General features: G+C 42.2%; 1 protein-coding gene across 2 annotated transcripts; it reads right to left on the reverse strand.

Moving 5' to 3' along the window:
• Positions 1–631: 631 nt before the first annotated feature.
• On the reverse strand, positions 632–26,929 carry LOC306915325 (uncharacterized protein). 2 transcript variants are annotated; one of them, XM_079492625.1, is made up of 7 exons: positions 26,711–26,929; positions 25,845–25,975; positions 25,594–25,718; positions 25,144–25,292; positions 22,885–23,113; positions 22,327–22,547; positions 632–2,628 (listed from the first exon to the last, which is right to left on the reverse strand). In XM_079492625.1, the coding sequence occupies exons 2-7, from the start codon at positions 25,967–25,969 to the stop codon at positions 2,461–2,463; spliced, it is 1,017 nt and encodes a 338-aa protein (XP_079348751.1). In that variant the 5' UTR covers positions 25,970–25,975; positions 26,711–26,929; the 3' UTR covers positions 632–2,460. The 2 variants fall into 2 exon arrangements, with proteins under 2 accessions (XP_079348751.1, XP_079348752.1); XM_079492626.1 differs by lacking the exon at positions 26,711–26,929 and adding an exon at positions 26,522–26,569.
• Between the last annotated feature and the right edge of the window lie 423 nt (positions 26,930–27,352).

Here is a 27,352-nt window from a genome sequence, read left to right on the forward strand (position 1 = left end):
AACTGCACAGTGCCATTCTCAAATAATACAAAAACACAATGTTTCACTTAACTTATTTTATTTCTTCTATCATCAAGTACAAATAGATGTAAACAGATAAATATTCGATTACATTATAAACATTAAAAGCTATACCGATAATGTCAACGTGTCAATCATGCTTCTTAAGTTTATATTGAAAGTGCTTTTAGGCATTTGACACTGTCGACCAAAGAATAACGGTACAGTATTAGAATAAAAACCAGCATGCATCCATTGTGTTAAGAACATTTTCCCTGAAGAGTTCTATATAAATGAATCCTGGACCATCCTATAATATCTATAATATAGGATGCAAGTATTTGTCAGTTTGTCAAATGACGTTGAGCACAGGGCTCTAAAGCCTGAGCTATATACTTAGTTGTGGGGAGGTATCGCTAATTGAAAACAGCATAATATACAAGCTTTCAATGCATTGCAGTGTGACACGTACTGTAAGCTTGGGTATGCCATTTTCGGTGCTCTGCCACAGTGGTTCCCAAATTAAGACATTTGCCCGGGACACAAACTAGTGAAAATAGCCGATCGGATTTGATTAGAATTTGTTTTGAATTCATGACATTTTTTTCTTTTTTGGGGGAATTCAAATTCAAAAAACAATAATTAAAAACAAAATGTAGGAAATGAAAGAAAAATGGAGTGACCCATAAAAATGTGTCCGCGACCCACATGTATGTGTCCCGACCCAGTGTTGGGGAACCAGTGCTCTACTCCTCACAACTAAGTATAAATGTTGTCTTTATTTCCTGAGAACAATTCAGTTCCGAGCGGGGAGAACTTTAAGGATTATTTATGAAATCAAACAGTTATAGACGTAAATGATAACAGTTGCATAGGTCATACAAAGAAGGCCAAATGCTCCCCATTCACCCAAAAATAGGTTTAACCACTTAACCCTATTTTATACTTCATTGTACGAGTGTCGCGCAGAAATAGCGAATCTACAAGCTTTGCGAGAAAATGAATATTTGTGAATATATATGTGAACATCTTTGCAAATTTGTGACTAATTTGTGACTAATTTGGAAAATGTGTGAAATCTTGTGTGTATAATTGTCTATAATGACATGCCCAAAAGCATGAGCCCTCTCGGAAGAAGCAGTCACACTAAAATAATATTAAACCTACAAATGCTTAGAAAAAAAAAAAAAAAAAAAAAAAAGGTGGGCAGTGTTGTTTACAGTTTACAACTGTCAAAGATTTGCACCCCCGAGGCAAATCGTCATTTTTTTTGAAGAAGTGAAGAGCTTTGAGTACTGTGTAATGCTGTTTCAGGTAGAGAGATGCCATGCACACAAGATACCGTCCAAACAGAGCGAGCCGAGCTTTTTCTATCAAATTAGCCAAAGGCACTGATATCTTGATGGAAAATAACTTCATTTTGGCCACTACCAGGCACAGTAAATAGAATTGCTAGCTGTTAGCGCAGCGCTATGGGTCGGGTAACTGATGGGAAGTAACAGGCGATTTATACTTGGTTGCGGAACGTGTCGCGCACCCAAAACAGCGACCTACAAGCTCACAACATGTCGCGCTGTGCCGGGTTTCGAGCTTGTAGATCGGTTATTTTCGGTGCACGACGCTGGCTTAAGTGTAAATCAGTGGGAACTCACAGCCACAGAAATGAATGAGGCTGGGAACTCTTGAATATGTTATCGTCCTCTCTCTAGAGTATATTAATAAAGCACCTTACACAGTTGCACCGTCTAAACAGATTCTAAATCACTCCCCATTAAACCAATAGAGGCGACACGTTGCATAGCCCTCATTGCGCTAGAGGCCACCCGTTTTTAACTGCCACTATTAACACATTATGCACTCGAAACGTGAACCAATTTGACACAATCAGCCGACGTAATGGATAATTAATGTCTGGGGTAAAGTGTGGGCCAGCCCTAGCAATTCAAAACAAGAGAAAGCTAATCAGGCTAATTGTGTGAGCCAATCCTGATTAGCATAATATTGTGACCGAGTGTGACCGGCCGGTAGGTGAATTAGGGATTTTCTTTTATTTTCCCTAAAATTGCAGAAATACATAATGTACGATCAACAATAAACAAACACGACTGTAAAAGGCACTCGTAATAAAATGTAATTGCATTTTAAGTATCAATAATAAACCGAATAAGGAGTTCGGCTTGTTGTGTGATTTTGACAATTACACACGTGTGAGCCTGTAATCAACAATTCCATCCCTCTTACACAGTAGAATCTGTGTGTTAAGTGAACTCAGAGTTAATAGATCACTTATAGACTAATTTAACTCAGAGTTATATTAACACAGAAAGCATACAAATGGAACCAAATGGACCGCTACGGTTCCATTCAGTTCCATTTGCACGCTTGCACACTGAGGATTACACAGTATGCATAGCCCGTGGGTCCATACCATACCCTCCCTTCCACCATTGTTACAGGTGGTCATATGCTGAGTGTGATGCTGTGGATGTTGTTGGCTGGTATTTTGGCATCGGCGTCCTCGCCACAGATCCTAAACATCACCTGGGTGTTGGACGGGATGGTGGTGGTGGCGTTCAGGGGTTTGCTCAGCCAGCCCTGGGCTCCACGCTTGAACATCTTGACCGTTACCTGTAGAGGAGACAGGAAGAAGAAGAAGAAGAAGAACAGACAAGGTTATGTGTATTTTGGTTATGAATGTCCACCTCAACGCCGCCCTCCCTACGCCCAGTCTCAGCTTGGGAGGCGAGGTTCAACACGGTTCGCCCGGGTCATGACCCTGACTGAGACCTTCTGACCTCCGTCTAGACCTCGGCAGACACTCGTGGCCTTCACCTTTGACCCCTACGTTTACAAGCTGTCACGTCTTCTCTGGCCCTTTAGACGAGAGTACCCGAGCACAATGGTGGTGACTAGGGCACTAAATTAGTTCTCTCCAGATTCCTTACGGAAGTAAAAGTACGTAGCAACACCACAAAGTAGAAATACAATGTAAGTAAGTGGTAATTAATGACTTTCCACCTGGCTATTGTGTGCTTGTATGGTTGGACTAACGTTAAAAGCGTGTGTATGTACTGAGACATACATTAGTGCCGTGCAATATTTTTAATTATACCACAGGTCGTTTCGAGGAAGCAATCTGATTGGTTGAAACAGCCTTCTAGCCGTGGGTTAAACCAGCACCATTCACCACCTAATCAAAACAAAGAATTCAGCTGCTCTGTTCTCCCAGAGCGCTAGCAAACTCGGTGGCTAGGCTAGCTAGTTTCTTGGGACATTTGTGGTCGTAGTGACTACATCTGTCATTAAAAAAATATATTCTTTCAGCGAGTTTTAAGGGTAACTGTTGTATAATTGCAATATTACACTCGAGGGTGTGGGTTAACGTGATTATTGCCACTTCAGTGATGCTTGCGGAACTCGACTTCGTCTCGTTCCTCACCGCATCCCTGTCGTGGCAATAATCACGTTAACCCACACCCTCTCGTGTAATATTGCTTAAATATGCGATGCTTCAGACATCTGGGATGTTTGTGAAAGGCTCTTCCATTTTTAAATCGGTAATAACAGAGGCCAGTTAAATTGCTTAGACTCAATGCAGCTGCATAGTCCACCAGAACAGTTCAGTTCGAGGGGGCTCCCCAAACCAAAGTGACGTCTGACAGGCAAATGTCAATTCATACTGCCACAGAACACTTTGTGTTCTGGAAGCCAGACCCCGCTCACCACCACGGCTCGTGCCGTTAGCAGCGACGCGCTCGAGCAGTGTACGCTATACAGTAAGCCAGCACTGCTGTCTGAAGAACAGATGGTTTACCCTTTCTAGCCATAGGTTGCGTTTATGAATAGTGTTTATCATCCGTTTAGCCCTGGATGGAGTCTACACAAGAATGCTACGAATGGCACTAGGTGTCACATGGACGGAAATGTGGTCCGACTATGACTATGGGGACCCACCACGGGTCACAGACAAAATCAGAAGAGAGAAGGATGAGGCTGGCAGGGCACTGTGTCAGCGTCAGGCACCCAGAACTAGAGGCAAGCACACTGATCCTATGGGTGCAAACCCAGGGCAAAGCCAGGAAAGGCAAGAAGGACACCACCTACGTATATATATGCACTGCGGCGTGACAGCTTAGCTAACAACACTGTAGAGCTCAAGACCCTGATGATAGATAGGAGAGTGTGGACTGGATGGGCAGCGATCCAGGAGTCCCAAGTTGGTGTTGGCTAGACCAGGGGTGGGCAACCTTAGGCACGTGTGCCAACACTGGCATACGTGTGAGAAGTTTTTTTTCCTTTTAAAATTAAAAAAAAAAAAGTTTAGTCAGTTATCTTCAACATTCTGCACATAATTGTACATTCATTCAAACTCCTAACTCGAGTTTAATGATCATTACATCCTGATGTGAAAGTAAATATAACATAATTATATTATGGCACACTTACTATCACAAAAATGAAAACATGGCATTTCATGTGAGAAAGCTTGCAATCCCCTGGACTAGACCGCACTCTCGCAAGAGTCGGAAGTTGTCTCATCATGTCTCATCCAATATATTGCTGCTTTTCACTCGCATCACTGTTGACAGAGTGGTCAGTCACAATATCTCAGAGCCCCCCCCCCCCCCCCCCCCCCCCCCCCCCCCACACACACACACACACACACACACACACACATACCCCAGTCTAGGTCCAGACCGATATTTCAGCCGGGCCATTAAATTACTTTTTTTTTGACGGTATCGACAATTATGTGTCTATTATCCAATTTCAATCTGGTATCCCTACAGGACATCTGGCCTCGTCATTATAGGTGAAAAATGTGTGAGCTCTTAGATCGACTATTTCTTCAATATTTTTGAATAGTGGTTTAATAAAGTTCAGTTTATGTTATTTAATTTTATCTATCAAAAATATATTTGTGTTAATTTGTATTGATTTCCTTTCGATCATGAAGTTAAATGTTTTCAAATTGATTTAAAGATTTTGCACAATTGATAAATATCCGTCTGGTGGTTTAGGACTCTCCGAAATAAGGATCGGACAAAAAAAATAATCTGGCACCCACCCACCCCATGACTGAGTAGGCTAAATATGGTGACACCCCATGACTGAATAAATATTAAATTAACCTTTTTTGCAGCTGTGAGCTTTTTAATTCTTCTAGAATAGACCACCGTTAATTATTTCATGTAGGTTGTCAGACGTAACGCACTTTAACACTCACATCAAAATGGCCCATTATGTCCGAGCCTGATGGGGGGGAAACCTTAACTACATTTAAACATGGTGGTAATTGAACCACATGCTTTTAAAAGAAAGAATGGCTCACTGCGTCTCTTGTTTGTCTGCATTCACGAGGCATAACGGAATATCACAGCGCCTTTTCACCGCTCCCATTTTCTTTCACTTCGGCATTAGGCAATTTTTCAATTATAATTTTTTCTTTCATCTCTGCCTCTCCATAACGCCTGGGCCTTTTAGTTAATGGCAGCGACGGTCGGAGCCCAGTGTATCGGCCCCTGTCCATTTTGTGGGTCATTGTGGATGCCCAATAGGCCTTTTATTACTGCAACATCAAAAGGCAGATAAGCATCGGGAGTTTGGGGGGGATGGGTTGTGGGCACCCTATGCTAGATTCATTCCCTCTTCCCTTTGTCCGCTATTGAACATGATCATTTTAATAGTGAAGAGGTTTGATGGGCTCCGGGGGGCCGACGGGAAGTGCTACACCCCCAGAGGTCCTGTGAATATGAGCCAAGTTGATAACACAACTCCAACACGCGGCGTGCCCTCAGCACCTGCACACACTCACCGTTCACCTAATTATCTACCAACAAAGGCTGCCGCAATTTCAGTCACGCATCCGCGTGTCATTTACTTTAGATATTACACTGCTTTAAAAAAAAGATTGAGGAAGGAGGACGGGGAAAAAACAGACACACTCACACACACACAATTGTGACTTACAGTATACAATAAGTTGGCTGAAAGCCATGTGGCTTGTGTTACAATAGAGTCAGACACTTCAGAGTGAATTAGTGTCTATTAATTTGGGGCTTGCATAAAGACTTTTTGACAGTACGCAGGTACTGCGGGATGAATGAATGAGCCTGTAAGAAAGAACAGCCCCCCCAGAACTGCTGCATTTAGTCGATTCAATGAATAGAATAAAAGATTCAATCACTAAGGTAGTAGTAGGCACAGGACAATACTGAAAAACCTGTTAAAACTGGAGTCATTCAATCTAGACAATACACTCGTCATTTTGTTGTTGGAATGGTCGGAGCGATATTTCTGCTCAAAATACCTCAGAGAAGATTGAACGTAGAATTTACAGAAGAGCTCCAACTAGTGTGATTTTACAGTGAGAGGCGAGGTTTATTTTCTGCTATACCATTATATCAAACCAGTGTTCATTTTGACAGCAAATGGTGATTTTGTTTAGTCACCGTCTTTTGAATTAAATGTCATTTAGTTTTAGTCATTTCAAATGTTTAGTTGACTAAATATACATTTGACTTTGTCAACAAAAATGCATTTTGGTGGACCTTGATGGCGTCGTAACGGCTGATTTTACACTTGGTTTCATGCTGAAAATTGCCGATCTACAAGCTCACAGCGTGCTTTGAGCTGGTAGATCTGCTATTTTCTGACAGTTACTTGTCTTTTAGTTCTACTGGATGTCTTCTCCACTAGTCCCTCCCTAACATTTTAGTCTAGTTTCCATCATAGCTTAGGGAAGTAGTCGACAAACATTTTAGACGTCATAGTTTTATGAACACTGAACGAAATGAACACTGCATCAAACCAGAAGCAGCTAATCAAACCCTCCTCCCCTCCAAAAGGCCGGATCACGTGCACGCACGCATACACGAAAACTCACACACACACACACACACACGGCACACGCGCGCACACACACACACACACACACACATGAAGGGTGCGCATGTGTGTGTGTGCGTCTTTGGCATCAAATCAAAGCGGGGCTGCAGGGCAGTTCCCGTGTGGTCCATCCAGTCTACCTGCCTGCCAGCTCTTCCTCAGAGAGGGCCATGGAGAGTAGACAGTGTGTCAGCTAATGGGAGATGTCACTGCATGTAAATCCTAGACACTTGTCTCAAGTGTCTGAGGGATTAACGCGTGTATCTATGAGGATGGTGGTGGTGGTGGTGGGGGGGGGGGGGGGGTCTGATCTGTATCCAGTCCACACAACAGAGGAGCAAGGTACAGTAAAGCAGCTATACTGTACACTGCTACAGGCATTTACATTCGTGATCATATGATACATGATCTTCTGGAACATACACTGACTGGTGCGTGTAAAGGTCCTTCCCACGCACTTTAATTCACCCGAAACACTTTAATAGAGTAACGCCAAAACACGCTGCTCAGTTTTGATGGCACACAAGCCATATGTCATCTTTATCAGGAATCGTGTACTTTTACGTGTACGTTTTTACAAGTAATAGGTTGTATGGATTAATTTATATTAATTCATTAGTGAATTAAATTTCCACTTTGAGAACCACCGATTCATATGATCCCAATTGTGAAGCAATTAAGATGTGCAATGTTGATTTGGTCATAATATAATGTAGAGTTAGGCTGTGATACCTAGCATAATTTCTAACACTAGTTTATGGTCAGCAAACCCTATGAGGTGGTAATCTGTTATCTGGCCTCGTTCTTTTTTTTGGGGGGGGGGGGGGGTTTCTGGTATAGATTACATTAATACATGGTTAAATTAAATGCGGTCTCATAAAAAGATAATATTTATATGAATACAGTACTAAATGCCATCAAGTATTAGATGTAGCCTGATTTATTCATTTCGTTTATTGTCCAGAACATTTTACCCATATAAATTTAAACTTACTCTGTAAGATTATGACTATTTGTTCTGGGCACTTCGGGATATTACAGAGAAAACTAAAATCTGTATGTTGTAAGATTATGATCAATTGGAAGGCATGAATAGTGGAGAGCAGTCAGCGGAGCAGAGCCTCTTAATTACCGTTTCAAAAGCTATTCTGCTTAGTCGAGGAGGAAGGAGACTGAGGGGAAGTGGACAGGACAGTATGGCGTTCATATGCATTATGCAGATGCAGTAAATGTGTTAATTTAACTCTGAGAATATACAAATGTATACAAATTACATGTGTATCCTCTGAGTATACTCGAAGAGTTAAATGAACCCTCAGGATTTCACGGTCACTGACATAAGAGATATAAGAAATATCTTATGCCAGGAAGAGAACATTTGTGTGAAAATTGAATTGATAAAATTTGGACGGTCCCCCAAGATTTGTGTTGTTAAAAACTGTTCCACATTGTTCAATTGTTTTTCAAGATTCTTTAAAGAAGGCAGATCTACAAGCTCACAATGCATCGCACCGACAACCGATATATAGGGTTAAAATGGTTAAACTGATTTTGATGGTGTACTAACTCATTTTGTCATTTGTGATTAACAAATTCTCAGTTCCTAAACTAATCGCATTAGACATAGCGATTTATTTATATATGTCTGTGCGATATTTATTCAATTATTATTATTATTATTATCATCTATCTATAAATGCCCCAAGTCTCTGTACGTGTGTACGTACGTTTGTAATCCACGTAACTCGAGAACCGTTTGCCCCACAGACTTCATTTGACACACGCGTTCCACACCACCACAGGGAGTGCAGTGCCCGGCCTTGAGTCCGTCTGACCCACGGTTGTCCAGAACCAGCCACAAAAGCCTCTGCCCAGGCTCTGGACAGGGCCCAAATTAGCCAATTGGTCACACCTGATGGAGCTGGCCTGTTCTGACATCGGCATAGACTCCATATTTGGGCATGACTGACAAAGAACTCCATATATGGGCATAAAGGGGACACAGACGTAATAACTGGGTGAGGCATGTATTTCCAACTTGCATCGTTCCAAGTAGGCCAGTGCCCAACGGCCACCGCTCAGTTATTCTAATTGAGTTGGTTTGTATTCTGTCCATATGGCTACTTACTGCATGCCAAATAATTATGAGCAAAAAGAAAGTACTAGGCCTGGGCCGTGGCTCAGCGGTCCAGGCACCTTGGCTGGTAATCCAGTCTGGCAGTGTGCCGCGGGTTCGACTCCCGATCCCGACGGCCTTTACTGCATGTCATCCCCCCATCTCTCTCCCCCTTTCCTGTCAGCCTACTGTCTGTCCCTCCATAAAGAAAAGATTTAAAAAATAAAAAAATAAAACGAAAGTACTAGAATGTATGGCTATATGTACTGTATGTGTGTATGGCTCTGCTCAAGCCGGGGGGTTAACCCACACTGCATATGCCGACAGACAGCGGGCTGGCTGCTGTCATGTGTCGTACACTACAGTATGCAGCAGGTACAACAGTACAGTATATATAATTGACGGCCCTGCCATCTGTTACGGTTATGTGAAATCACAGATAAACTAGTTAGCAGACACTTTGGCCCATTGTCTGTTGTTTTGATAATCACCCTTAACCCATTTTGAACGGGAACCCCTTTTGGTGTTACATAACATTATGTTATAATTTAGCTATTGAAAAATAGCAGATCTACAAGCTCATAGCGCGCCACCGAGTGGCGCGCTATGAACTTGTAGGTCTGCTATTTTTGAAAAATCGTTAAAATGTGCCTCAAATCTTTCAGAAAATTGTCGTGATTTAGAAAACATTTCTTTTAAATTTCGACGTCAGGCCTGAATGGGTTAATAACGGGCGGCATCAATATGGTCTTTAAACCCGATTTGGGAGCTAATGGAGTCAGATGGGGGCAGTCAGTGTATGCTCTGGGGGTAATGTCATTAGACATGTTTGTGAAGGGCAAATTAAATCAGTCAAAGATTGTGGCCCCTCAAGTCAGCCAGACAACCAGACCCATTGAAGAGGAGGAGGAGAAGAAAAAACCCGGGGATTCATATTTTAACCTCTCACAGAAAATGCACTTATGTGGCTGGAAATAAAGTCAGATGCTGGGTTGAATGGATGTAAATGGCTAGTGCTCGGCCTCTAATCTAGTCTTCCTGTTAGCTGAGCCAGGTTGTGAGCAAGAAGAGCTATTCAGAAGTTAAATAGCCAATTTCTTTGTTTCTTTTTTAATGTCGTGGTAGCTTTGAGCAAATGTGCTTAGCGAGCTATATAGGCCGTGATGTCACCCGACTAAATGTTAATGTTGTCATCTCACCGTATGATGACCAGTACTCATAGAATAATTGACCCTCTCTGAATTAACCACTTTCCACCTGGCCGTCCCCATTTTGGCCATGTCATTATAGGCTAAATTATAGGCAAATTAAATCTCTCCATTCGATACCCTACACTACAGGTAGAAAGGATGAGGAGACCAGTCCCCTTTATGGAGTAAAGATTGCCATCAGCCATCTGTAAAGAGGTGCTTCTCTTTCATTTATTTTTTAAAGGGGAGTGAGTTGTCGTCTAGCAGCCGGTAACCGGAAAGCTCCCCCCGAAACACGCTCGCCCCCATTTTTTCCTGCCATCCGCCTCGTGGGGCGGTTCTTACATTCTGTGTTTGTTTTACTGAGGATGAGATTAGAAATAATTTCAGCGTTAGGCATAGTTTTACTGAGGTTACGGTTAGGAATAAGGTTAGGTTTAGACATAGTTTTACTGAGGTTAAGGTTAGAATTCGGAATAAGGTTAGGTTTAGACATAGTTGTACTAAGGTTAAGGTTAGGAATACCTGGTAGAGACCGCTCCGAAGTCGCCGGATTTGTGCCCGGGGCGACTGTGCTTGGGGTATTGGTATTCATCTAGTCGTAACCCTCTCACATAGGGTTTAAATGGTTAATACCATAATGAAGATAGTATACAATTTAGGCATTTAGCAGACGCTCTTATTCCAGAGCGATTTACAATAATAAGCCAGAACAACACATGGTAATACATCAAATACATACTGTATAGTAGAGTCAATAGTGTTCAAGGATCATTCATAAGCAAGCTAAGAACCTAACATCCGTCTAACAGTAGAATATCTATACAATGAAACTATGAGTATACACTAGAGTGCTACAGTATGTCTACATAATATGCTATATAAAGTACAAACGTTTAGCCTTTTTGCATACGCCTGTAAGGTCGTCGAGGCAAGTTTAAGTGCTACGGGAAGTGCTGCGGGCTAAGATAGAGTCTGAAAAGAGGTGAGTTTTCAGACTACGGCGGAAGTTTGGGAGTGAGTCTACAACTCTTCCCATTGCTGTGTTGCAGGTTAATATGTATCCACTGTGCCAAAACCGCACAACAATTATCATTATACACGGAGATGACATGACACAAAATCGTGTCTTTCTTTTCTCCCCCCCCCCCCCCCCCCCCCCCCTCACAACCAACCACTTTTGGCCCCTGTCATGTGTTCGACTCATCGGCAACGGTATTGTGCCGTGTGTGCGCGCAACGGGAGGCGTGTTGTTCACTTCAGGCGTTCCATCAGCCTCCGTGTCTTGATGAGACACGGCGAGGGGGAACAAAGAGCTCGCCGTCTTTCTTGAGGCCGGTGTGGCGTTACGCTCACTCCGAGTTCACCTGAAACACGGCACCCATCGCTCCAGGTAACGGCCCCCAATGACTGATACCCCTGCTCGTGTTCTTTAAGTTTATCAGCAGAAGAATCTGCACTTTGTGAATGGCAACACACACAGGCGGTGACACGTCCTACACACACACAGTTAAACTGGATTTATACTTGGTTGTGCGTCTGTGTCGCGCACCAGAAATAGCCGATCTACAAGCCCCACGACGCATTGCCAGGCGGCATGTTGTGCGCTTATACGTAGGCCATTTTCGGTGCGCAACACAGCGGCGTATATCAACAAGTTACAGCGTTCCAGGTATTATTCACGGCTCGTCAGACCTGTCAGACATTTTAATCAGTCAGTCCTATAAATAATCGGAGGACTAATTTCTGTTTAGAGATAAACATTAAAGCGGATACGCCGATACGATCTAAAATGCATGTCACAGGGTAACAGATTACACCTTGTGATGGTTTTTCTTCCTTCCAGATTCGAGCACGGCGATATCAAACTGGGGGTTTGCGATGGTGAATTTCTGCCATTCGAGACCCTGCAGGTAGAAAAGACAAGAGCACTGGTCCCCCCCGAAAAGATTGCCGGCAGCCATTTGTTAAGAGGTGTTTCTCTTTTTAAATGGGAGCGAGCTGTCACCTTCGGTTAAATAGGTCAAAAGGTGAAGAGTGAACCAGCAGCAGGATTTATGACTATCAGCAGACGGTAAATAAGAGGAAAAGAGCTCTGTGTTCTTGAAATGTGAGCAGTGATGTCATTCACACAGCTCCCCTGACACAGAAAGTGAGAGGGGGAACAGGGGCAGACATGGTTAGGTGAGCTCTGGGGCCTTTGTCTGACTCCCACCCTTAGCCCAAGGGTCCTGAATGCCCCCCTCCCCCCCCACACATATGCATGTACATGCACACTTAGCAGGATCTGTCTGTGCTTGAACAGATGATTTTGACAACACTCACCTCCGGTGATAGACATTGTTGTGGTTAAACGCAGGGCCACGTATTATCTGCCTAGTTAGGTAGCTGATTGCACTTGAGATGGAAGTTTAGCACAGAACACAATACGGTTCCTGAACCGAAGTAACGTAATATTATTACACAGTAAAGTGTGACAGTGAACAATTGTTACATTTGAACACTCAAACTCAGAGACAGAGAGTGTACAAATGGATACAATAACAGGATTTTACTGTGTATATCGTAATCACTATAAGAAGTATACAGAAGGGGAACAAAAGTGCAAGGTCATAAAAAGTGCTGGAAACACGTCAAACAGCATCTAAGATTGTGAAGTGCATGATGAAAAGCAAGCAGTTTCTCCTGATGCCTTCTTAGTTAGACTGAAAGCATTCATTCATTTGCAGTGTCGTCGAGATACAGTACAACACAATACAACATTTTCAAAGCAATAAAGCCAAAGACCTTAGGTAGCAATATTTTCAGAAGGGGGTCCGCTGCCAAATATATTATCAATTTGGGGGTCCTCGTCTTTGAAAAGTTTGAGAACCACTGATATAAATGATGTGAGAAAAGCCTCTGCTCTAGCAAGGACACGCTGACAGGACATCCACAGACATGCATAGGTACTGTACCATAAGCTTCACACAAAGTCATACAATATGCATGTACATTAAGCGTGTTTAGTACGGTAATAAATGTGCCTGTGTGCATATCTGCATAACTGTCAGATCGAATAGCCTTTCAGATAATTCACTATTAAAATAAGTGTCTAAACGCACTATGGATTTCATACCACATTCTGGGAGACGTTTCACAATGTGAATTAATGTTTGGCAGCATTTCTTAAACATGTATTCAAATTTATTGAAACTATCTCTCCATTACAAATGCCAATATGCTCATTCCCGCCCCTCGTATTAAATATGAACGCGTAAAAAACATGACCTATGTGTTGATGTTTAAATAAATTAACAAAAGAGTGCTTGAAAACCCCTCCAAAATGGCAGGCATGGCGATCCAGGTGGGTGAATTTCGAGAAAATACATCGAGTCATCTTCAAATCGACCAACGCAGGAACCCTTCGTGAGACTCTTCACGGTGGTTTAGCGTGCGATTGGAAAAAATTAGATTTGCAAAGTTTAATCACACCCTATTACAAGGCTGCTTTCATCATTGCCTGCCAATGCACAAGTGCTTGTACGCCAGTGTCTTAACTAGTTCATTACCGACACTTGTGTTCCTGCGCCACTCATCTGCTGTGTAATTGCATTGCTAGCTTTTCCCCCATAGCTTCCTACACACTCTGGTGCAAATTATTTCCAATACCGGTTTCCCTTCAAGAGCTATATTGCAATTACAGGAATCTGAAAAGAGTGGTAATTTCGTCACACACTTTTTCTCATCTGTTGAGAAATGCCGCAACTCTCAGGTCCTTTGTTCGTTGGAATTGTTCAAAACAAACTTTCCACCCACAATACGGGTATATAGAGTGACAGGCGCTGAGTGAAAACAATGAAATGTACACTATAAATGAGTGTTTATCTAACTGAAGAGTGTAGAAATGGAACCATATGGGTCAATTCTTACATTCCAGAGGTCCTTATACACCAAGAGCGATTATTTTGTGCGCTTAATCCATATTAATTTAAACTGCTGTTTGTGTCATGAGTAGCCTACATCTACACAGAACGAGAATTATTATGTGATGAATGAAGTGATTGTTTTTTTTTTTTTTTTCAGATAGATTTTTCACCCGAATATAAGCATCAACCTGTACGAATGAGGTATCGCCAAATTAGTTTAACGAGAAACATTCACCGGCAAATATTCATACAGGCCTTTAGTCGCGGTACGGAAGTTCCCAAAAATAAACCTTGTTCCTAATAAGAACGACGTTTCTTTATCGCCACATTAATATTCAGTTTCTGTGTGAATATACACTATCGTTGTTGTGGGGCAGAAACCTTGTAACCCCATAAATGAATGCCCTACTACGTCACACAAAAGTAGTAAAAATAACCGATCGACAAGCTCACAACGTGTGTGCGCTTGTAGATCTGCAATTTTTTTGCCATTGTTGAAAGGTACAATGGTTACGTCTGTCTGTGGATTTCCATAAATATTGAACCAATGAAAGATATTAACAAGCTTGTGACTAAATGATAACTACTTTTGATCCATTGGAACACGCCGACCGTTCCTTTTTCAATTTCCTGAAAAACAACCGTTTTGGACATACAAGGTTTTCACCCGACAGCGACGACTATATTCAGGTGAATTAATCGAACGCAAATGCCCGCCGGTGTGACCGTACAAACATTTAGAGTTAACCGTTGATCACACACGAGATCGTCACCAGAGATGTGTGTTACTACTCTTTGCGAACTCAAACATTCCCATGTTCACAGACGTTCAGTACATTGACGGGACATTAATCTCTATACGCCATCGTTTGGCTGGGAAATTCAATTCATAAAAAAAACATGATGAGAACAAAACAAAAGCCTGATTGTTGTTTTTATTTCCACCTTTTTTTGCTACCGATCACCATGATGGATTTATCCATCATTATCCAAGTCTATATCATTTATTTTTCATCAGCAATCACTCATTCATGTTGAAGAAGAAATGGGTATTACTCGAGATATTTTTCAAAATGGCTAGCCACTCTCCCCCCCCTCACACACACACAAATGCACACACACACACAGTCACACACACACAGTCACACACACACCCACCAAAAAGCTACACCGGCTGCCAATAATTTATCCATTTAGACACCAACTTCAGAGGCTCTACAAATAGCCAGCTCCTGTGCCTTTGTGTGTGCCTCCATTCATTAACAGCACAAAGCGCTTGATGTGTCTCCTCTGTGCCTTTTCAGCGCTAAGCACCGAGCGCGCGCGGAACCTCCCTGTCCATTACAGGCCTCTCTGACACATGCATCCTGGGAGAGAGCCAAGCATGGCAGTGAGGAATGTCAGCGACGAAGAGTTCAATTAGCTAAATCTGTGTGGAACCTGTTGCCCAGTATCTCTGGCAGCAAGGTAAAGATACCATGTGTTCGGCCTGGCCGATATATCCATCTGGCCGATTAATCTGCCATAGTTTGACTTTTTGACAACATCGGTCGGTATCAATTATGCAGCCGATGTGTAGTTTCTTAAATCTTTAAAAGAGATAACAGATGTACGATTTCACAAGCTTTTAGATTTTGGAATAGGGCTTAAAGGGGCATTCCACTCATTTTCAACATTTTACTATGTCATTAATATACCTTAGAGCTGTTGTGTGGAAATAATAAAAAGGTTCCCCCATTCTGTGTTTCCTAGAACTGGAGGTCTGAAAAAAATCATTAACATGGTGAAACACATCTTGATGATGTCATCAAGATGTGTTTCACCATGTTAATGATTTTTTTCATAATTACAGAATGGGGGGACCTTTTTTATTATTTCCACACAACAGCTCTAAGGTATATTAATGACATAGTAAAATGTTGAAAATGGGTGGTTTTCCCCTTTAAGTGGTTAATGTGTATATTCAAAAATAGCAGATGTAAGTAGGCATGTAACGATATATCGTATATCGCGATATATCGATATTATATCCCGACGATATGTATCGATTTATTAAAAATAAAAATCGATTTTCAAAAAAAATCGATGTTTTTCTTTTTTTAGGGGGGGGCTAGTGTGTGATATGAAATGTGAGCTGTAATCATATTCCATCATATTCACGTGCTTTTGGAGAGAAATGAGACAGACTCCATGCAGTCACTTTCAGTAGTAGAGGCCTGCAGAGGGGAGCTGTATGTGTCTGTGACTTTAATTTTACTTAAAGCAGCACTTTTGTGAATAAAATGTAATTTTGTCCAATCTGTATGGTAGAATACTATAGTATACTACTAGTATACTAGTAGTATACTATATTATTTACTTTTGCCTCCTTGGTCTACTATTGACTGAGACATTTAGATCGTGTCAAAGGTCATGTCTCACCTAGACACAGGATATGACATGAAGTTTGACCGGATGGTCGAGCTTCAATTCATCCCTTGAGCAAGCAGGCAGGCTTTTAGCTCAATGATAAAAATGTCAGCACTTAAACAGGAAACGGAGTTCAAATCCAGGGTAGAAAAGTAAAGTTACATAGTGCAGATTTTTTCTTTTTTTATATTAAGTCATTTGTGTTTATTTGCTTGCTTATAAGTTAAATGATCTTAATCAAATGAAAGTTTTTCAAATAGAAATTTCGAATGTTGCATCGGTAATAATCGGTGGTCTAGGACTTCAAAATCAAGATCGGACAAAAGGTTCTCTGGCAACAACGGTGTGATTATTTGTGCCATCTTATCTATTCCTTAGAGAGATGTTGTAGAATCTCGAATGCCTTTATCCCCCCCGGCTGGTGGCTTTGCCTCCATGAATCAGCTGAGCGGTGTGGTCAGGTTACGGCCAAAGGAACTGAAACTGCTGCTTCTCAAATATGCAATTAGGAACACCACTGGGTCGACTGTGATTCAGAAGACCCAACTCCGCTGGGTCAGCTGTGATTCATAAGTTTTTATTACAGGGTTCTGATTTGGTGAGAGAAATAAGCAACTAGGTCTATGGAAACAAGCCTAAAAAGAAGCGAGATAATTGTGAGCTTGTAGATCTGCTATATATAATAAATAAAAAAATGCGGGGAAAAAGATGGGGATACGCAGACAATTGCATATTAATGTGTGACATGAAAACGTTTCAGAATCAGAACCACTGGTTTAAACAACATTTAGGAAGCAACTACTCTTTAGAAACAAGCCTAAAAAACCGCAACCAACAAGCGACAGAAAAACAAGCCCGAAGTCGCTTATAATAAGCAACACTTATCACCACCCCCCCATTTAAACAGGACAGGAGTCTTGCCTAAATGGGGGACTACAAATTGGTCAATGAGAAAAGTGTCTGTGATGTGAAACGTTGTGAGCTTGTAATCAGCTGGTTCTTCTATTATTTCGGAACAATTTTGAACAACAAACAGTATAAAATAGGGCTTAAAGTGATTAACACACATCCATATCGCAATATTACGATATCCAAAATGCCAGATGATATCTAATCTCATATTACAATATCGATATAATATCGATATATTGCCCAGTGCTATATGTTCTGTGAAAGAGGTTACTAACAGGGGAAATTTAGCCCATTTTGGGCGGGAACCCCATTTGGTGTTTTAAACATTATGTCATAATTTAGCTATTGAAAAATAGCAGATCTACAAGCTCGCGCTATGAACTTGTAGGTCTGCTATTTTTGAAAAATCGTGAAAATGTGCCTCAAATCTTTGAATATATATTATTACATTTTTTTAATTTCGACGTCAGGCCTAAATGGGTTAGATAAGCAACGTAAGTGAAATGAACTCCCTTTCCCTTTAGCCCTCCCTTTCTCTCCCTCTCTCGATCCATACAAATTGAATGAGGCCGGGCACCGCGGTCTAAGAATATAGTCCCATAATTAATAAATTACAGCCACTCTACTCAATCATTCTCCACTTTGGGGACACGCAGACCTCCCACTCTCTCCACAGAGTAATTGACGAAGTAAGCCCACAGAAAAACACACTTTGTGGCTGCGTGGTGCGGCTTCAAGTGCACACATCTGGTGGTCCTTGCATATAAACAGATGCCCAGAGAGAGAGAGAAACTGTAGGTCATATCACAGCTCTTCTTGCCCCTGTGTGTTTACAACGCAACAAATCAAAGGCATGCCTTATTTCTAGGCTCTGAAAATGTGCCTGGGGAGCGATCCGGTTTCCTCTCACACCATCAATGCTTCCCCAGGCAGCTGCTGTACACACTGGCTAAGAGCTATTCTTTTACCAAGACGGAATGAGTAGACGAGCCTTAAGGGATGTAAAAAAATATATACAAATTGTCCGGCTATTACAAATCCAATAGCCTAATGGAAATTAAGTGCTCCTTCATTCTTTCCTGATAATTATCAATCTCCACAACCGCTTATCAACTTTAAACCTATTTGTCCCAAGCTCACAAGGCATTGCTATAGTGGATATGAGCTGAGAGGTACAGAACATTGAATTCATAGAACAGTCACAGAACGGTCACGCTGAAATTGCGTTAAATTTCATTTCTCTGTGAAATATGAGGAAGTGAAGTGTTCTGCTCCATGATAGAAGAAGGCTACAACACTGCCTCCATTTACAAACATATTTCTTTGAGAATAATATATTTGGTCGAAGCCTCAACGGACCAGGGCCCGCTTGGAGTCTTAATGACTGTTCGGTCACGGATCGAATATACGGGCAGCTGGAGGGGGGCGACGACGACAGTGGAGTGTCGGGGGGGCCAGGCAGGCGGGTGGCTGCACTAGAGAGCCTGTGTGGAGCTGGAGCATGCAAGGGAAGCACCAGCTAGGCTTAACGTTTAGGTGAGGAGGAGGCTCTGAGGGTGGGTGGGTTTCAAACTGTAATGGATGCTGTGGTTGGGTAATTCCCACTGCGCCGTTAAGGAGGCTGACCTCTGTCTACGTCTGCTTTCGTTTTTTTTTTGCAAGAAGACAAATGTGAGTGGCAGTCAATCCGAATCTGCACCGTAAAGCAGCAGGGGGTGGGGGGGGGGGGGACGAGCCACCACATTTGGGAGTGATAGAATGTGCTTTAAGTGAGGGGCACTCTTATCATCATATACATCACATTCCGTGCTCAGCCAATCAACTCGTCACCAATGTCATTCCGGCCAATCACAATTTGTGTCTTCACTTTTCTCTCCTCACTTTTGTCTTCAATTTTTGTGTTTACACAAACACGGAAAACTGGCCTAGTGCCCCTCAAAGTAATAGAGCTACAAGCTCATAGCGCAGCACAAAATCCAAACGATTTTCTTGATTCGCACAATTTCTTGTTTTACTACTTGCAGCACATCCTATCAGGCCATGGCACATTTGTATAATGCTTCTTGACACATTTTCCCAAAAAATAACGCATCGGGGCAGGTGTTATTATTATCTATACATGTTTAATAATTAGTGAATTAATTAGTGAAGTGCTTCATTTTCAGGTGCACCAATATAACCGTTGATAATCAGATTTGGTCTACTCTACTGGCACCTGGAGAGGAAACCTCCAGCACCATCTTGTTCGCCAATTAATTACCATGCACTAAAACAGCCCACTCTAAATCCCAAACGCCAGCCAATTAAAATAAAAAGGTGAATGGGCGCAAATGCTGCTTTTAGACAGCGCTTATGTGCAATTACCTGCCTATTCAATTCATTCAATCGGCCGATGAGTGCACATAATGAGCATTTTGCGACCGCATGCAATACTTACCTCAATAAGAAACTGGAGGCTTGGAGGGGCTAAGGGAGTAATTCATGCTCAGCGTGCAAATATTAACGCGTTAAAACCAGGAAAGCATCCGTGTAATGTATTTAATTTTATTTTTGGCTGTTCAAAAATAACAGATATACAAGGTCACACAGCGTGTCACAGTGCCTCTGCGAGCTTGTACATCTGCTATTTTATTTTAACATTTTTGAAACCCCTTGAAAGTGTGAGAACTACTGATTTAGAAGGCTTTTTAAAGAGTCGGCCTCAGGTCTCAATGGAAGTGATCTGAAGCAGGTACTGTAAGGCCAACCAAGGCCAACTTAGTTTCATTCTGCTTCTCTGTGATAATAAATCATCCACGACCATAAATGTTTGACCAAAGATGTTTGCAGATGAAACTAGATAAAGTGCCCCTCGGGGCACAGGTCTCCAGGTCAGGTTGTGGCCTCCTGATGGCGCTATAATAGGCCAATGTGAAAAGGGTGCCATTTCTTCTTACGCCTTGGATGGCAATTGGATGATTTGAGGCATTTTGTTCCAAAAATGTGTTTTGCAATAATCCACCTGTTGGTGGCGCTATAACAGGCCAATGTGAAAAGAGTGGGATATATTCCTCAGCCTAGTAGGAAAGTCTGTGAAAGATTTGACATAAATTGCACGCTGCGTTCATGATTTGAGGCCTTTTGTTCAAAACGGGCCAATCCTGCAAACTTTGAAAGCCAATGTTAGCCAATTAGGATGGAATATGAAATATCGGACAGATCCGTCTTGAACACATGACTATAGAGATAGTGTGGAGGAGTAATATTAAAAAACAATTTCAAACGTCGGCCTCCTGGTGGCGCTTTAACAGGCCGTTCTGGGAAATGTGGGGCAGAGGTTCATTGTTGGCATCCAGGGAGTGTGTGTGCAAAATGTGGCATCGACCGGGTTAACGGTGCCGGTGATTAGCTGGTAACAGACGGACGGACGCACACACACTCACACACGGACACACACGGACACACGGACACACACACACACACACACACACACGGACGGAGTGCAAAACATACTCTCTCCCCATGCCTTCAGCCTGGTGGAGACAATAAATTAAACTTCCTAGGTTCCTATCACTAAGTCTTGGTGTCAGATGTGAGGACCGGTAGGTATCTCAGTGATGAAATAACTTATTTCTCTCACTGAGCTGCAGGGTAGTAAAGTCAGTATTAATGCATTAAGGAACATCCAGAGAGGTAAACAAGAACAATAAATTGTCAATGATTTGGATTGGGTCGATGCCTGTAACAATTAAGGGCACTAAATTCAGTGAGACTCAAATTCCATTTCATGATGAAAGTGAATTTCTCAAAACTTACAGCACTACTGCCACCTGCTGGTGTTCAGAGGAAATGTAAACCAGGCTTTTTTCCACCCAGTGAAGCTGCCTGCAATATGCTACCCCTTAACCTCACGTCCCTGTTTAGGGCATATCGACCAAAACAAATGTGAGCACACACTGTGAGCTTGCTGATTGGCCATTTTTGTTATATTTTGAATATGGCTTAAGTGGTTAACCCATTAAAACCGGGAAAGCATCTGTATAATTTTAAATTGTAGCTACAGTATAGCACAGGGTTAGCGTGAGCTTGTAGATCTGCTATTTTAGAAAAATCATGGACATTTGTTTATATATTTGTTGAATATTTTAAGTCTGGTCCCTGGAACACAATATTTTGAGATGGCCAAATGCATATCATTGTGGGAGGCTTGACATGAAAAAGGCTGAGCACCACTGATATAGCGAAGAACAGTAAAGCATGCACATCCACTCACTGAGAAACAGGTGCGGGCCGAGGTTAGGACTAATAAAGAACGCTCCAAAACTTAAAAGGTTTTATCAATGTTTCCTTTTTTACACCATGGACGTTAGACTCGGCCTCAGGTCTTTATTGATTAAGTTCACGCGCCACGTCAGAGCGCTTCCCGGTGCCAATGAGTGCGCTGTTCGGTGTCAATGATCATGTACACCATGCATGGGCACTGGCGGCCCGGGGGCCACATGCAGCCCCCTCCTTCACTTAATGCGGCCCCCAGGTTAATAGCCCAATACTGATAATATTATTCATTTCAGCTGTTACAATTCAAAACCTGCAAACATGACCCGCTTTAATTACTTCTTTTACGTCCAATGAATTCATATTTAAGTTCATAAAGTTAAGTATAACTAAATGCATTTTGAAAAAACAATCAGGATTCCAATTCAAATTATAGCAGATCTACAAGCTCAAAACGCGTCGCTGTGAGCTTGTAGATCAGCAATTTTTGCTACATTTGTGTGGCATTACAAAAAAGAGGTTTCTGACCGACGGTATTATTATCCAATGTGGCCCTCTGGAGTGCCCACCCCTGATCATGTACACAGCACGAACGATCATCCATTTCTCTCTTATACACATCGTGTGGTGGTGGAGTGGACCAACCGACCTGAGGCGCATGGCCCAGCAGGGCCCACAGCGTGTCGGAGGACAGGGCCTTGACCCTGGAGAACTCCAGCGTGTCCGTCTCCTGGCGGTCGAGGGCGACGTACTGGCAGCTCTGGAAGTCCCCCTTCAGCTGCTCGCCGCCGTGCAGCTTCACCAGGTCCCACGTGCCCACCCTGCTCAGGACGTCCCGCACCGCCTCCATCTGCCTGTAGGACAGGTGACCTGCCGTGGATGGAGACACACAGTTTGGTGGAAAAGGTACTCACATTTTTGAGGGGCGCTAGCCCCTCCTATATAACTTCCCATTGACAATGAATGGAACATTTTACGTGAAGTGTCTGAGCAAATCAGCTTAGTGTCTATTTTTGTCTTACACAAACATTAAATTCCCATTCATTGACAATGAATGGAGCATTTTACATCATGATGATGTACGATGATAAGACCGCCCCTCACTTCACTTTTTGTTTATACTTCAGTAATAAAAGTATCAATACTACAAGAAAAAAATTTAGTTGAGTAAAAGTACAATCCTGAAAATTTCTAAAAGGTGGCTCACCAGACAGCCAGGAAGGCGTGAGTGCATCCGACATCCAGGCTACGTAGCCTTCTCTGAAAGAGGCGAGGAAAGTGTCCATCTGGCCGTGGGAGACCAGCTCCCTCCTCTTCTTCAGCTCGTCACCAAGCTCACACTCTGGGGAGAGGAAGATGACCTTGGGGAAGAAGAGGTTCTGGCGTATCGCCACTCCATTCCTCTTCAAATACTGACACAGGTCAGCCGTCTTGGTCTGGATAGGAGGGGGAGAAGGAGAAGGGTGATTCATAGTTTAAGTATACTTTGTTGCCGGTGTCGCACACTAGGAAAAGCCGATCTACAAGTTCACAACGGTGTGTGACGCAAGTATGAATCAGACAAACCGCTTCCAAGGTTGTGTGAGCCGAAGAACACAGTGGTAAAGTCCCTCCCCACCACGAATGAGTTCGAAACCACCGTCTACAGTCACAAACACCTGGGGAGCTCCTCACTGGCAGGTGAGCCAATAGGATACAACAGCAGCGACAACACATAAATGTGTGGGGAGGAATCAATTGGCATTGCATAAAGACTAAATTGGGGAGAAAAGGGGGTTAAAAAAATTATTGGCTACTCTATTTTAAAGAATCCATGTGACACCCATGTGAAGTGAGGGGCAGACGAGTTATGATGACGTAACCGGAAATCGACCTATCCACTGGCTTGCAAGGGTTTCTGGGAAAATGAGTTCAATGCAAGTGAACGGGGTTTTACACTGGGAAACATGCGCCATTACTGGTTGTTGTTCTTCCGCATCACAACGGTGAATTATTTTTCGGCACGGCAACAAACCATGGGACTATTTTCAGGGGGATTTTCATGGATCATAGGAGCAAATACTTTGGCGTATGCTCCAAAGGTAATTAAACAATACCGGCAGTGACCGTGGCTTGTTATATTAGGCTATAACGCACAGAATGCGTTAACACAATGTTTGTGTGTGCACAAACCCTCAAAGCTGGACATAGGAGGCGCCCCTCAAAAAATGCTTTCAGAGACAATGTTCTATTCAAACTATGTTGTGTTATTCAGTAAACCTGTCAGTAGTATGAGGTCCACAAAGCTTTACTTTTCAAATTGGATTTCAACATCAGCTGCAATAGGTTCAAGTAGATGAGCAATGTAAATAATAAGATGAAGGATAATTTTTAAATGATTAAATAAACATATCCGCTGGAGCGGCTACATCCACAACCCGACTCCCGATAAGCGGACAAAGAGAGATGGATGGATGGATGCTAGTGGCGTATTCTCCTCAGTTGGCCGATTTCTCTGGCCTGACCTGTACTGTGGCACTAAAGGTGCCAAATTACTGAAGATGACATTATCTGTACTCTATAATGTCAATCATATCAGAATAGAAGCTGGGCTTTCTATCAGTCAAGTCTGCCGAACTGCTGGCCTTGTGCTAAATTCATGATCTATATACCGTACAGTGATGGAAATGTGTGACTCCTCCTGTTGTGGCTGATAATAATTTCCATTTCAATTACTCATGCCGGCAGGCTAAACATGGGAGTTAACAACAATCTGTAATGACGCGCCATCAAACAATGATAAAATGATTCATAAACAAACAAGCTCATAAGTTTAAAATGTTTATAATTATTCAGTACACCAAGTATCACAATACAATTTCAATAAATATATATGTAATAAATATGTGCAAAGAATCCAAAACAATCAAACAGTGAACAAATAAAACGTGTGAATCAAACTATCAAAGTGCGAGTGCGGTCAACAAAATATACGTATCCTCCCAGCTCACCCTGCCTCCAAGTTCAAGCGTCCTTAGAGTGAGCTGGTAGATACCTCTATTTGTCACCTATCTGGTGGCCACCCACAGAGACGCTCCCACCAATAGTGAAGCGCCAATGCGGTGCCCACACCCATCACCAACCAAGTGAGAATCATATAGGCTAACATTATGGCTCCTACACCTCCTAACACACTCAGTCACATATGGTTAACAGCTACAGGGCACCTGTCTACTTTACTTTGTGTGTTAACATAATAGCCGTTCAAATCAAGAGCCCCCATTTCGGAAAGGCTGGCAAGCCTCACTTCCGTGTTTGTATAATGTTATTTCCATACAAAATTGTCTGCGCAACTCGACATCTTTCTTTAGCACAGCCAGAAGCAAATCTGATGAAAACAACTGCACTTTGCAACAACCTTGGAAACAAAACGGTTTGCTTTTGAGTGGCTTCGAATGCCGTTTTGAGCAAAAGTGTGTCATTTTACCGTGATAGCTTTGAGAGGGTCCTCCACCTGCTCGATGGAAGTGTTAATAAATGTTTGGTCCTGTTCTCTTTGCTCCACATGCCAGCTGAGTCCTTGTGCAGACACTCTGCCTTGCCAGGGCTTGGCATCTATGCAGAACACACCTTGGCCTTCGGGAAAATATAGACAGACAGACAGGTTATGGAGGAATTAAAAAAAACCCTGAAGATATAACTTCTAACGACATTCAACCAGGCGTCCCTATTTTGGTCACGTCATCATGATCTACAATCTCACAACGTGTCGCATCGTGATGCCTTATGAGCTGGTAAAACTGTTATTTTTGCTATTTCTAAGTATATAGGGCTTAAGTGATCAATGAATTTCTGATTTATTAGACAGCATGGGTGTTGTTAATGTAATAGTCAAGGTTATTGCCCTGAAGTATGTCCATGCCATTCTGACACCAACCTGTGAGAATAACAACACTGATGTCATCTTTGGTTGGTTGAAGCTGGTCATCTTTGGTTGGTTGAAGCTGGTTGGGAACGCGCAGGCTGAGGAAAACATTTTCCTTTTTCACCCCGGTGAATTGCCTTGAATGTACAGTACACACAAGAGGCAACACATGAAAAAAAGTAACAAACAATAGTTCTGAAACCGTATTTACGAGATAGAAGGTTGTCTTTACATACAACAGACTGTCTCTTCTGACAACATACCTGACATATTTCATAAAGTCATGTAGGCCTAGTGTTTGTGCAGGCTGCGGGCTCTGTCCTTGGGATATTTGCTGGGCCCCTGAGCCTAAATGAAACTGGGCAAGCCGGCTTCCAAGCTGAAGCATTCTAGGCTATATTTGGAGCAACAAGAACAAAGTAGAAGGGGCAAGGGGATGACAAACATGTTTGTTAAAGGCTGAGTTACATAAAGTGTAAATTAAATAAATAAAGTCAGTTTAATACCTAGGATATGCCAGTACATTGGAAATTGGTATGAATTTAATGTATTTATCATTATAGAAATAATCAGCTTATTTTTCTGCCCCTTCTGGCACTCAGTTTACACAGCTAGCTTTAGCCTGTAAAAATATATATGTTCATGTAGGCCTTTTTTTGTATAAAACCTTGAATCAATTATCAGTAAATATATCAATCAAGCAATACTAGTACGGCCACTTCAGATGCAGTATCAAGCATGATCATATCCGGTCAATGGCGTTATTGTTGCTTATTTTGTTTGTCAAGTTGCGTTGGTTGACTTTAACGGCGTTTTGAAAACTACTACTAGGCTACATGAAGCTGAAAAACAATCCCCTTTTTGGGAAACTCAAAGCTCAAGGCAAAGAAGAAAGCCCAGAGAGGGTGCAACATCAACGGTCAACCCTGCGTCTGCGTACCAAACTCGAAGTAAGCTTTTTATCATGTTTCGTTTATCCTCCATCTCGCGATGCTGTCGCTGCCGCTGGCCGAAAAGAACAGATCAACAAGCTAAACATCGCGACACGTATTAGCTTTTAGATCAGCTCTTTTGGGCAAGCGACACCGCTGTGAAACGGTGTTTTTAGAACAAAGAAAAGCATACATACACGGAGTTCTTCTGGTAAAAAAAATGTTGGCGCGACGATCAAGAAGAAGTCAGCACTTTGACATTTCCCCTGCGCTCAAATGCGGTCTACACTAGATTATTGTTGTTATTGTTCCGTATGATGAGCAGCAAACAAACAGCAATGTACTGTAACTCTAACCAGGAACGCTGTTTCACAATTCCACTATTTTCAGGTCAGCAGAGTGCCCCTCCCCCGCCATCCGACAACACAACACGCTCTCCTGGAAGAAGTAAACAACAGACCACGTGGAGCATCAGATTTCTCCCACGGAACAGCTACGTCACCGGCGACCGGGGAGGCAAGTACCACAAGACTCTTATTTGTGTATCTTCTATTTGATAAGCTATTTGAATCTTTTACCAAAAAAGTGCATTTTTGTGTTGCTTTAAATAAAAGTATCAACTACTGCAGTGTATTGGTCCAGAATTCAAAATTTAATTTAATTAATTTAAAAGTATTGGCATCCAAATATACTTTAAAGTACCAAAAGTAAAAGTACCCATTATGCAGAATATCCCATTTCACAGGTTTCAAATTGATATATATATATATAAATTATAAATCTACAAGCTTGAAACATTTCATTTTATTTACTGATCATGTACCAGAGCAGAGCAGCCA

This window comes from Electrona antarctica (genome assembly GCF_951216825.1).
Source record: "Electrona antarctica genome assembly, chromosome: 22".
Lineage (NCBI taxonomy): Eukaryota > Metazoa > Chordata > Actinopteri > Myctophiformes > Myctophidae > Electrona > Electrona antarctica.